Source organism: Molothrus aeneus, chromosome 3 (genome assembly GCF_037042795.1).
Source record: "Molothrus aeneus isolate 106 chromosome 3, BPBGC_Maene_1.0, whole genome shotgun sequence".
Classification (NCBI taxonomy): Eukaryota; Metazoa; Chordata; class Aves; order Passeriformes; family Icteridae; genus Molothrus; species Molothrus aeneus.
In genome coordinates, this window is record NC_089648.1 from 6,153,034 (window position 1) to 6,165,838 (window position 12,805).

Consider the following 12,805-nt stretch of genomic DNA (forward strand, 5'->3'; position numbering starts at 1 on the left):
CCCAGCTGTGGCTTTGTGGTTTGTAGTCCCTTGCAGCTGGGAGGGTGCTGGCCCCACCATGGGGGGATAACGTGCCCATGACAGCTGACTCTATGCACTGGGCTGGGGGTTAGTGTTGGGTTTGCCCTGCAAATGGCACACAGGGCTCCTGAACTAGAGGTCACACAAGCAATTCCCATCTCCCCCATTCCCAGAGGAGAAGCATAGTCTCAGCCAAAATAGCATAGCTGCAGCCAAAAGAAAGGCACGGAGCCTCTGGGCTCCAGGTGAGTCGCTCCTCTAGAGCTGACAGCAGCCACAAAGATTTGCCCACTCCCAGCTGCAAGCTCACCTCCCACACACAGCCCTACTGCAGTCCAGCCCCACACCCAGCTGACCTGCTCAGTGTGGGGAAAATGTCCCAAAAACTGCCAGGTAAGACTGGTAAAGCTAAAGTGATCAGCAGTCAATGCCTTTATTAAAACTACACCACTTTTAGATAAACATTTCAGTTCAAATTTCCAAGCGCATCACTGGGCTGCTAACAGGAATGGTGGTGGTGGGACCACCAAGAGCAGCAGTTCTCGTGCTGGACTCCCAGCTCTGTCCCAGCAGGAGGAAGGCAGCCAGGCAGGCCTCAGCTCAGGCTGCACTTTGCCCCAAGCCAGCTGCCAGCAGCAGCACTGACTGGAATGTGTGTGTTACTCTCCAGAGCCAGGTAAGTATTTCTGTCTGTCAGTGCGATAAATGAAGGTTGCTGCACTCGTATCGTAGTGGCACAGCTACGTCGTGAGTATCAGGGGTCAGAAACCTCAGGGACAGCTGCACTAATGGCAGAAGAATCTTGGTACAAGAACAAGCTACTGTCTCTTTTGCAGCTAGTATGAGCCTGCAGCTATAATTCTGATGCATGCTGAGCAGTTTATTACTATGCTGTACACCCCTGACCGGATCCTTGGGGCAGCACAATTCCCTTTGAGCACTAGTGACTGAACCTACAGCACCTGCTACTGTCTGTTTGGACTGACAAGGGGCAGGACCCCAGCAAGGCAGTGTGTCACTGACTCCTCTTTCAGTGCAGAGCTCTTCAGTGGCATAAACCAGTCCCACTTCTAGCCCCAAGCAGGGCAAGGACACCCGCAGAACCTCTTCCTGTGGGAAAGGCTCATTTCCACTTTGCCTCCTGAACAATGGCTGTCGGAGGGGCTAAGATGTGCTACTGGAAGTGCACAGAAGGCAGGGGGGGAGAGATGGGGAATGGCACCCCAGACTTATTTGTGCATCAAAAACTATCACTGCCTGCTTTTAACTACAGTGGAACAGCACTGCCGTCAGGAACAGGAAAACCTAACCTAAGGAGTTAAAAAGTAGTTGAGGAAAAAACCCTTGCCCTTCTCACCTAAAAGCAGCACATGGCTGTCTGGGTTTGTACAGGGGTAATGGAAGACATCCATTCCAGCAGCCTGAGCACACACTGTCCATGGAAGAGGAGATCAAGCAAAAAAGTAATCTCACAGTTTCTGGCTTAAACGCCCACATCTGCAGTTTATATACATGTGTCATTCCAATCCTAATAGGAATACTTGGGAAGAAGGGGAGGAGGTCCACAGAGAATAGCAGGGATGACAGCAAAAAATAATGTTCAGAAGGAAAAAGGTACAGGAAAGATGAAAGGGCACTAGCTTTGCCCATTACGTAGATGTTTCAAAAGGAAGAACAAAAAAAAAATCTTTCATTTTATTTCCAAATGTGTGCAATTACCCCAACACTTGCAGCACATCGTGACTGAAGAGCTAAATAAAAATACCTCTCACTACCTGGATCCTCCATGTATTTGCAATTACAGCCACTGATCAAAGAGGAAAGGCAAAACATGTATTTTCTAGAAAGAGAACACTCAAACTCAAGCAAGACACCTGTGGTAAGGAGACGTGGCAAAAGCCTTTTGCCTACAAATGTATCTCTACATGATCCAAAAACAGCAGCAGTGTTTAAAAGTGAAAGAAACATCCTTGGTCATGACACAGTGTCCTAGGAACATCTGTCCTCAGCAGTACCACGAGGGACGGGCGAGGCTTTGCTGCGCTTACATTTTTCACTTGGTTTGGTACTGGCTCCTGGGCTGTTACCACCCCTCTGTCCAAGTCCAAAAAGAAGCCAAGAACTTCTTCCTTCTGCCGTCACAGATGCTGATGCCAGAAGCTGGAGTTGCCAAGGGTACACATCAGGACCGGAATGGGAATCCCTGACCTCCTCTAGGGCCAGGGATGGAAGAACGGCAGACTGACCCACAGGGAGCGGGGAGGAAAAAGAGAGAGGAAGGAAATTAAAACCTCTGTGCTGACAAGCAGACAGTCTTCAGTGATGATGCTCATGTTCAGATTTTCCCAGGAATTCCCTAGAAAAGGAAATGACAAAGCAGTGACACGTGACTCTCCTGTACTCTGGTGCATGCTACAGCCTGCAGGTCTTCCCATTCCCCTGGCAAGCACTCGGGCATTTGCAGCTACAGGGAACAGCACTGAGCTTTGCTCTCACACCCATCAGAGGCTCCCACTGAAAAAGCCAAACTGAAGCAACCACTCTGCAAACAGCTCCTCCACAGCATCCAGCTCACAGCAGAGATGAGCCAGAAAATGCTCCCAGATTTCTGTGGCTCCCCTTCCCAAAACCTGCTTTGCAAGGAGGTGGAGAGCTCTGACTCCTGTGCTAAGCCAGCCCCAGTGTAGCAAGCACAGGGTGTGCAAGGCCTCCCTGGCAGTCAGGTGCCTTAGATAACAAATGCCTAGTCATGATGACTGGAACTAAGAAGCCCCTCTCCTGCCCTCAGACCCTTGTTACCTCTCTGTAAGACAATAAGTCACTTTCACCTCCACCCTTACTATTAGGGTGTTTCCCAAAACTCCTGTAACCCTATATAAACCCCTACTTCTGCCCAGTTCAGGAGAAGAGCTGTCACTGAGACCCTTTCCAGAAGCTGCCAATAAAGCCATCTCTGTGGAACCTCATACAATGCTTCTCCTCTCTCTCCCTGCATCTGCTGCTGAGTCACTTAGCAAGCAAAGAGCTGAAAATCACTAATAAGCTGAGAATCACTTGAGAGCTGAGCTTGCTAAGATTGCCTGTGGCTCTAGAGCCTGCCTAAGGGGCCCAGACAGGTTGTGCTTTACTAAACTTCGCTGTCTGGGACACCCACAGCAGCCATTTTTGGGGGGATCCCGAAAACCCCAGAGCCACATCAGCCCGGTATCTCCCCTGCTGTGGAGAGCACAGGGTGCCCAGTGCGGCCCCGGGGGCGCGGTTACCGCAGTATCCGAGGTAGCTCTGGACTCCTGTAGATGTACTTGTGCCGGTAGCCCAGGTCTGTGTGGAAGGGCACAAACTGCACCTTGTAGTCCCGGAAGCTCCGCGACGTCGCTGCGATGTTGTAAAGCTGGACCCAAGGGGAGGCAGGTGAGGGATTTGTGTCACTCCGAGCCAGCTCCCCCTGCCAAACCCACCGCCCCCTCAGGCATGGCTTTGGTAGCTTCAGCCTCGATGCACCACTGATTTGCCACACTACAGAATCTGCAGTCCCTCTGGGCTATGTTTTACCCCTGTCCATTACTGACTTCTCGCCTGGCTGAGGTGTTCTATCCACACCAGCTCCTCCCACCAGATCAGTTTGCAGAGCCAAGTGTGTACCTTTTTTCCTAGATGAAATGGTACCACTGGATCATCCTCAGCATGAAGGATGAGCAGGGAGCAAGAAATGTATTTCACACTGTAAAACAAAAAGCAATGTCACAAAGGCTCAGAGCAATCCCATCATTCTCCAACACCAACACGTGTGCATTTTAAAGAAAACTGTAATGACAAGCATGTCCTGTGGGTTATTAACTACAATTTAAAACCTTATCTGGGCACCATTCATTTGGTCTGTAGAAAATTTTCTAGTGAAAGTCATGCTTATAACATTTTCTTGCTTCTTAGACCAGAGAAATGTGGCTCACTCTACTGTAAATCATCACCCCCCCCTTGCCCCCAGATCTGGCTTGGTTTCAATACTGGAAGCTCACAAATGCTCTGGCCCTTCAATGAGAGGCTCAGTAAAAGGAGACAATGTGATTACAGGCAAGGTGGCTTAGGCAAATACACAGCAAAGAAATCTTCCCAAACCTTCCTTCCATGTTCCAATGCTACTGTTTAAGATGTAAGGTACACTTGAAAAGCATAAATGGCATGAACCCAATCAGGATATCCCTGAGTAGTCTCTGTTCTCTCTGTTGCATCTGTCCTTACTATGAACAACTTAAAAAGACAGAGCTCCACTGTGCTGCTCTCAGGGCTGTGAGAGTAATTGAAATCACTCCAGTAAGAGCAATGCAGCAACAAAAAAAAAAAAAGCCAGAGTGCAGTCTCATGTCTATCCTCATTGATGCTTGCCATGGCTCACTGCAGCCACAGCTGAAACCCCAGCAAAGAGGGAACTCACTTCTCATCGTTTGCAAATTTAATTCCACTTGTTGTGATGGGGTCAAGGAAGAACCAGTCAAATCCAGGGAAGTATCTGTATATCTGAGAGGAAAGATGTGCATTAGTGGCAGGCACCAGCTCTTTGTCCATTGGTACAAAGAGCACTAACAGGGCAGGCCACTGCCATCCCATAACATCCCCTGGCTGCTGACCATGCTCTTTGCAGCAAGACTGCCCCTGTTTCCACCAGCATTATTTTTCCTCCCCTGTTTCAGGCCTATCTTACCAGCCTGCTCAGGAGCAGGCCCTGTGGGTGCTGGCATGGTCAAAGTCCCCAGGTATCAAGCAGGACTGTTGGCAGTCCTTCCTGGAAGAGCTTTATTCCAGGGCACCTCACCAGCTTGGCTGTATGCGAGGCCTGGGCTGGGTGTGTACTCAGTTCAGAGCCAGCTCATTCCCATGCTGGACACACGGCTCTGGCATTGCCCATTGTGTGCTCCCAGCAGCTGTCTCAAGTGCAGCTCTTTACCCCCAATGTTTACAGATACCACAAGTCGTGCAGTTAGCTCAGCTCCAGCACTTCTGAAGGTTCATTTCCATGCACACAACTCCATGCCAGCAGTGTGAGTGTCCCTGTGTACTTGCCACAGAAAAGGGATGACTCCGCGCCTCCTCCCGTATGTTGGTGAATGGAGATTCCAGGATCAGGGCATCCGGGGGCGTTTCTGAAAAGCCAAAGGCAATGTGCTGAAATGCAGGGCTGCAGACAGCCAGCAAGGTCAGGCTCTGCCTCGTGAGAGCAGCTGCCACCACGGTGCACCAAGGACAGCTCTGCCAGCTCCCCAAATGTCTGTGGGAATCTGGGGCAGCAGCAGCAGGCTGCTGGGAAGTGCATCCACGTGTCACACTCACCTCTCTCGCAGAGGCGCCGCACCAGGTTTGTTGCAACTCTGGAAAGAAGAAGGAACATTGAGTTGGCACAGGCCCTCTGCAGCAGAGCAGCAGCTCCAGAGGTGGCACAGGTACAACTCTGTAGCCCCACATTTCTCTTCACAGAGAAAATCAAGGCACAATTCTTCCCAAGAATATTCTTATCTCATTTGCTGTGCCTGTGTTTGTGCAAAAGGAGAATGCAATATGGAGACTGTTTACCCAAAGTGATGGTGTTTTGTTTCCTTGTGTGTGTTGGGACTGTCAGCTGACAGTCATGAGATTCTGTGCAGTTGAATGCTTGGCAGATTCAGTTTAGATGCAATGTAATATAAGATACAATAATGTAGTATAATAAAGTAATTAATTAGCCTTCTGATAAGATGGAGTCAGATGCATCATCCTCTCCCCTGGTAGGGGGATCCCTGTGAATTCCCTACAACTCACAGCCACAAGGTCGATCCTGCACACTGCTCAAGGTCTGGCAGCTGGCCCACAGTGACCTGTGTCCTCACATACCCAACTGCCCCAAGTGACATCAGGGCCTGTGTTTAAGTGAACAAGTGCAAGGAAGAAACACACCAGGCAGCCCCTTGGATAGACTCCTTTCAGGTGGCTCTCAGCACATCCACAGCAGGGTGATACAGCCTCCTTCCTCCAGACCACAAGGGCTGAGCAAGCAAGAGGGGAGTGCAGGGGAGTAGGCAGAGGGGTGCTGTGTTCCAGGCAGCTGGAGTGCAGCATCCCAGGGCTACACTGCAAGGAGCTTCCCTAACTGGGACAGAAAGCAGCAAGGTCTCTCCTACGCATCACCCTAATGGGACAGGGATATTTCCAAAGTTGCCAAGTTCTCCAAGCACAGAGCATTTCACAAACCTTGAACTCCAGACTGGCTGTGGTCACTAGAGAACTCAGCTGGGGCCCAGTCTCAGGACACTCTGACTGCAGTGCTGGGAAACACCACAATCATGCTCTGACCAAGAAAGGGATTCTGAACAGCGCAAAAAATATAGAGGACGAGCCAAGAAAAAGTCTTTGTCTTCTCTCAAACTAAGCAAGGTGTTTAGTGTCACAGCAATGAAGAGCCACTTCCCTGAAATACCTCCCTGTCCCAGCATGTGTTTCACAGCCTTTGTGGTCTCACACTTTATCTGTACACAGCTCAACTCAAAGGTAACTCTTGTGTTACCCTTGTGATTGTGGAGGAGCAGAGGGCAAAGAGCGTGTGGTGCTTAACATGACTTGCCTCCAGACAACCATGGAAAGGGAGGATGCAGGAAATGAAAGTTAAAAACATGAAGGCAAAGGCACTTGACACCTTGAACTTCCCTGTGCTAGGCATGGTCATGCAAATGTCAGAGGTGGCCAGCAGCATAGTCATGCAAGCATCTGCCCAAGCACTGATTACACACAGCATGTTCACCAGGACAGGAGAAAAACCTTTTGAAAGAACAAGGCACACACAGGCGTGGCTGGTCTGTGACACTTTCAGAATATCAGACAAGTCTGGTGCTCTGCTCTGAAAGACAATCTGCAATCTATTATTCTAAGTGTCTTTCTAGTGTGAACCCTGTGGACAATGAAGGTTCAAGATCCATTGCTGCAGTCATTCACTGTAGCCCTTCTCACTCTGTACAGTGCAAAGGGGGAAGCCACCCTCTAGAAATTATGCTACAGATGCCAAGCCAAGCCAGCCCAGGGATTATTGCAAAACAGCATCTTCATCCAAGGTCAGTGCTTAATGTTCTTTAGAAGCTGCTTCTTTAGAAGTGCCACTAAGATTAGATGCTTACCCTGTGCCCAGGGAGTGTCCCCAAATATAGACGGGGTTGTCTCCGCTCCGGGCTTTTATCCAGTCGAAGACATGAAGGGCGTCGTAGGTCATTCCCCTCTCTGAAGGGCTGCCTATTGAGTCACCCCAGCCTGGAACACAAAGAGTCCTGCTGAGAATCGCTCAAACTGCTCAGTAGAACCAGCCAGCTCCTCCCATGCAGCCCATCTGCAACTGCAAAGAGGCCTGGGACATGGGTACTTGCTGTTCACATCACTGTGCACCTCTACAATTTGGGGCTGAAAGCTCTGGTTGACTCACAGTCATTTAATCCAGGTGACTGCTGTCTGCCAAGGAGGTTTTGTGGATTTAGTCAACAACAAAACCAAAGACTGGATCTCAAACACTGCTACAACAGCATTCTTGCACGTACCCACCTGCAACGGCTCAGCTCCCAAACCTTCCCTGCTTCTCCATGCATGTCACCAATTTTTAAGTGCAGTCTCTGACAGCACAGGATTGGATGCTTACGGCCAAAACCCAACCGTGCCTCACTGAGCTGTTGCAACATCGGTTTGTCAGTTTGTCTGTGCTGTTCAATCAGTGCCCTCCAGCAACTTTCCATCCTCCTGACTGTTCTGGCTCCATCACCATTGCAGCACATCCACACATTGTATGCTCTTAGCAGCCAGCACCCCACATCTCTTCTGATTCCCAATAAGCAGCCAGAGAAGCAGCTGCCAGCAGGACTGAAAAACAGTGCAGGCTCCTACAAATAAACTTCTCCCAGGTGTCTTCTTGATAAAAATGCAATGGATTAATTTCTTTCTGGTATCTGCAGTGGCATTACACTGCAGCCATGGCTTAAATACTAAGAAGGTTAAAAAGGAGCAGCAGATGCCTGACTGCCGGTGCAGAGGTGCAAAGCAGTCGTGGCTTCTGCCAAGTATTGTTAGCAAATCATTTACTCTGTCTTATCTCACCTGTGAGCTTTTAGAAGGAAGTAAGTGCAAGTTCAGTTCCCTGTGTGACCTTAGGAAAGTCAACTAGATCTTATCCAGAAGGATTGCACCTAGGCAAGCCCCCAGCTCTCATGTGTGCACCTGGGGAGTGCCTGAAGTGGATGCTGTGACAGCCTGGCTCACTCTCTGCTCCTCAGCTCCCAAACCAACAAGCCCTGTGCATGAGGACAGACAGGAGCCACAGCCCACCCAGCTGGACATCAGCAAAAGGAAATCTCTGGAAATTCTCTAGATAGCCATGAGGGGAAAAAAGAGAAGCAATAAGCACAGCTAATGAGCTGGCAGCAAGGCTTGGCAGAAGCAGCCCACATACCTCGATAGTCAAACGTCACCACGTGGTACCCCAGGGAGCTGAGGACCTGCAAGGCAGAGAAACACTCAGAGCCCATTACAGAGTCTTGCACACCAGCCATGCTCCTGCATCAGGCCAAGGTGCAGGCACTCATTTTATAAAATTATTGACATGCTAAATGGCCAATTTACAGCTTTTCAAGGTAGCAGGCACAGAGCTTTCCAAACACTAATCTCAGCCCACTGGTTTTACTCTGTTTGTTTCCTGGACCTCATATCAGGCTACCTAAGATGTTGATTATTCCTTTAACAGCTTTGACCTTAAGATCTGCAAATATCCTACTGTTTCCCCTACAAAGACTTTCATGTTTTCCAGTGAAAGAGTACAACTGTTTCAATTACATTACTCAAATTGGCATAAATTTAAGAATAATGTACAGGAGCCTGTGGCAGAAGGCTTAAATGTATAGCACAAAAATGTGCTGTTGCTCTATTATAAATATTCATGTTATAGCCAATGGTAATCCTAACAAAATCTGTTAAAAGTAAGTAAAACCACTCAATGTTAGACCAGCTTGCTTGGAAAAAGTGCCTTGGTAAAAACAATACAAGCATTCCAAGCAACCATTGCTTGATATGAACCTAAAAGCTCTGTGGTAGACAAAAAAAAAAAAAAATCAACAGAAAGTTACAAAATGATTAAAATGTTTCTCTTTTGGTCTATGTATGATACATGATTTTTTTAAAAAGCAACATTAGTATTATTCTATACTCTAAAGAGGAAATATAAAACCAACACCCTTTCTAGTGGTACTGGGACTATTGTAGTCTACAAATGAAATTAATTGTAGTCTACAAATCAAATTACACCTGTCAAGTGAGCATTACTTATAGCACAGTTTTAAGAGATTACATGTATTGGGTAGATTTATGAACAATTAAACATTTCACATCCACTTTGAGGCACACAGTATCAAGTGGAGCTCACAATGACAACTGACTGGAAAGGGAGAGAACACTTCCATTGTCCCACCAGACAAATTAGATCCTCCAGAACAGCTGTTTCCAATGGAATCACTATATGACATTTTTATAAGTTCACTCACACATTGAATTCCCTGACTAGACATGCAGAAGATGAAGTTTCTTCCTGAAAAGTTTGGTTTTTAGCTTTACAATGTGATTTTACAGCTAAGATATCATATACAATCTCACCTTTTCCAGGCCATTAAAAATTATTTAATCTGTTGAGAATTCACCTGTCTTCTATACATGTTTTATGTGTTGGCTGCATTGAAGGCCTGTTAAAAGCACCAGCAAAAAGGACAGCATCCCAAACTGGTTCATTCTCCTGGAATAAACACAAACCTGGAGTTTCTGGAGTGGTTCTGCTAAGCCCATGTGTGTGTTCACTGACTGAAAAAGGCAAACTAAGCAGCTTGTCTGGATGTTCTCAGAAGCAAAGAATACCAGACCCAGGAACAGAAACCTGGGGGTTTGGTAAACTGTGTTCTCTGTATATGTACAGAGAAACACACCAAGTCTGTATATTCTGAAGTACTCCTACTCTTGTCCATCAAAATCAAAACCAACTCCTCTGCCTGTCTTGGCCAGCACAAAATGCATCACAGCACAGGCTGGTTCCAAGAAAAATGACAAAATAAATCATACATGACAGTCTCCTCAACCAATTTTCTGCAAATTAGCTAATCTTTTTTTTTTTTTTTTCCTCAAAGGAAATGAAGTATCACCTGCCTTCTTGGGGTTGCTAAACACTATTTTCTAAGCAATCTGAATTTAAAAGATTTTGCAGCAGGGGATCTTGCATTGAATTGCAATAAAGCTTTATGAGTGCCAACGTTGACACAAATAAAGAGAAGAACAGACTCAGACCTCTCTGAAATGAGCCAACAAAAACAATTATGTCTCTCTTAGAAACATGTGATATGAGACCAAGAAACTGTATGTGGGAATTTCAGCCAAAAGAGAGTTTAATAAAGTAAATTACCCCAAAAATCATTAGACAAAACACTCAAAGCAGCTGTGTTCTCATATAACTCACACCATAGTGCTACACCTGGGGAATTCATTGGATTTTCTACAAAACCTTCTGCACTTGAGATGGCACCACTCATACAAATGCACTGTGCCTTGAGGAAAGGGGAAATCCAGGCTCAATGCTCTTAAATGGTACCTTAAATTAGTACACTAATCAATTAAATTGGGGCTGTAATTAAATAATACTCTTGATTTTTCCCAGAAACTGTCTTGGTTAGCCCAGCTGGGGCTGGCAGTTAACAACAGCAAATGAAAGACCTTTCAAAGATCTTTGAAGATGGGAGAAGTGAGCTTGCTCACAGCTTACAGAGCCTTTTCCCTTACAGCCTTCCTCTTGGAAGGACCCTGAGAGCCCCAAGGGCTGTGGCAGTGGGGCTGTTTGAGCAGTCTCCTCAGCTCTGTGCACACCTGAGGTGTTAATGCAGCTGTCACCCATGCCCCAAGCTCTTTGGAAAGCTGTTTTCAATGCAGCTGTTTGGACAATCTTCTTTTACAAGGCAGCCTCTTACCTTGTAAAGCTCCACCCGGTGATCCCCTCCTCTGGCAAGAGCCATAGATGAAGAAAAAAAGGAAAGAAAAAAAAAAAAAAAGAAAAACATTAAACAACCAAACAAAAAAAACAAACACATTAAAAAAACCCCAAACCAACCACATTTAAGTTTCCAGAAACATATTTCCCAATTGCCTTAGGTAATCTAACAAAAACATGCCAAACATAAGAAACACCATAAATGCTTTGTCACAGGCTTCAAGGAGACAGCCAGGCTTTGCTGAGCTATGCAGGACTCAATTCTGAAGTCAACTTTTCCACGTAAATCTTGCTTCACAGCAGGTAAAAATGAACTTTTCAGCCCACCCTGCTGTCTGCCTTTTCCAAAGCCTATAATACATCCAGAACAGCCTGTCCCTTTTTGCTCTGCCTACCCTGATCTCTTGCCACAAGTGCTGCCCCAGTCAGTAGCCCTGCCTCTCAAAACTTTGATGCTCCCAGCAGAAATAATGACATTAAGCCAAGCAGGTGGCCCTTAGACTTCCTCACCTGGCTCCAAGCACAGGGAAAGAAAGGACATGTGCAAAAACGTGAGCAGAGAAAAGCAGAACTGAAAACTGTAAAGTCTAGGGGAAGAATCTGCTTTTATTTATAAATATAAACTGAAACCTAGACAACAGAAAGGAATATGAATGTGCCATTACATACCTTAAAATACATGCACAACATGACATGGCTAACCCATACTCAAACTTCAGTCTAGTACTGGTATTATAGTAAATGTACTCTTGCACTTATGAAAACTCTAGAAATTTCATACTATGACTGGCTTGGTCAGTGTAGACTCTAAACCAAAATGCCACATCTCCCTCTAAGAACACAGGCACTTGCCTACCTACCAAAAGCTGTCAGCTCCAACCATGCTTGAAAACACCTAATCCAGTCAAAAACACGCAGGGCAAAATGCAAGAGGTTGCTTGTAAGACATTTTGAATCATACAAGCCTGAAGATGATGATCCACTTGCTTGAAAAGTCACCTTTCATATGCACACCTTTATGCTTTTTCATGCTTTCCTTGAAGTGTAACAGAGGGGATTTTCTATTTTCTAAGGGGATTGAGTACACAACATTTTTGCCTCAGTCCCAGATCACTCAAGCCAAACCAGGAAGCCAAGGCAGTGTATTTCACTCCTGGTTAATGCAGCCTGCAGCAGTAAAGCAGCCCTGGGACAAGCAACTGAATGTGCAGCACAGAAAACAAACATACAGCAACACACATTGAATCTGAAATGACAAAGCCAAGACACCTCCAGCTCCTCCAGAGCACAGAGTGAAATGGGAAATATGCAACTGATCCCTAGCTCAGTCCTTCATCCCAGCAGCACCTGGGGGAGCTGAGAAGGAAATCTAATCAATACACAAAAAGCAGAGATACTGGCCCCAAACAGCCACCGTTAAGCTGCAGGAAGTTTCCCTTAAGCTTCCCTTAGTATCATTTGCTACATCCAATCAAGGCAAAAAATAAAAAAAAAAGTGAAGAAGTGTTTGAAAAACAATGCAACAATTTGATTAAACCTTGCAATGCATCAGCACAAGAAGGCAAGAGCAGTTTGCAAAAAACCCATCTGTTCATGCATTTCCTGGGTTGCAGCACACACCTTCCACACTGTGCCCTTGTACCAAGAAAAACACAGTGCTGAGACAAGAATTGGTGTGAAAAATGTTCCTGTGATGTAGAGGTTAGCAAACCTTCACTACCAGCACAGCTAAAACTGTTTCTTTACTTTACATCATGGAACTTGTTTTCC

At 46.5% G+C, this 12,805-nt stretch overlaps 1 protein-coding gene across 1 annotated transcript in view; it reads right to left on the minus strand.

Annotated features, from left to right (window-relative positions):
• Positions 1-424: 424 nt before the first annotated feature.
• Positions 425-12,805, minus strand: part of ABHD12 (abhydrolase domain containing 12, lysophospholipase) — a 39,285-nt gene continuing 26,904 nt past the window's right edge. The window contains exons 5-13 of the mRNA XM_066546148.1: positions 11,016-11,046; positions 8,471-8,516; positions 7,158-7,287; positions 5,347-5,384; positions 5,080-5,159; positions 4,454-4,536; positions 3,664-3,742; positions 3,285-3,412; positions 425-2,377 (exon numbers count right to left, since the gene is read on the minus strand). Coding sequence (XP_066402245.1) covers positions 2,338-2,377; positions 3,285-3,412; positions 3,664-3,742; positions 4,454-4,536; positions 5,080-5,159; positions 5,347-5,384; positions 7,158-7,287; positions 8,471-8,516; positions 11,016-11,046 — 655 coding nt within the window. The 3' untranslated portion in view covers positions 425-2,337. The remainder of the gene's footprint in view (positions 2,378-3,284; positions 3,413-3,663; positions 3,743-4,453; positions 4,537-5,079; positions 5,160-5,346; positions 5,385-7,157; positions 7,288-8,470; positions 8,517-11,015; positions 11,047-12,805) is intronic.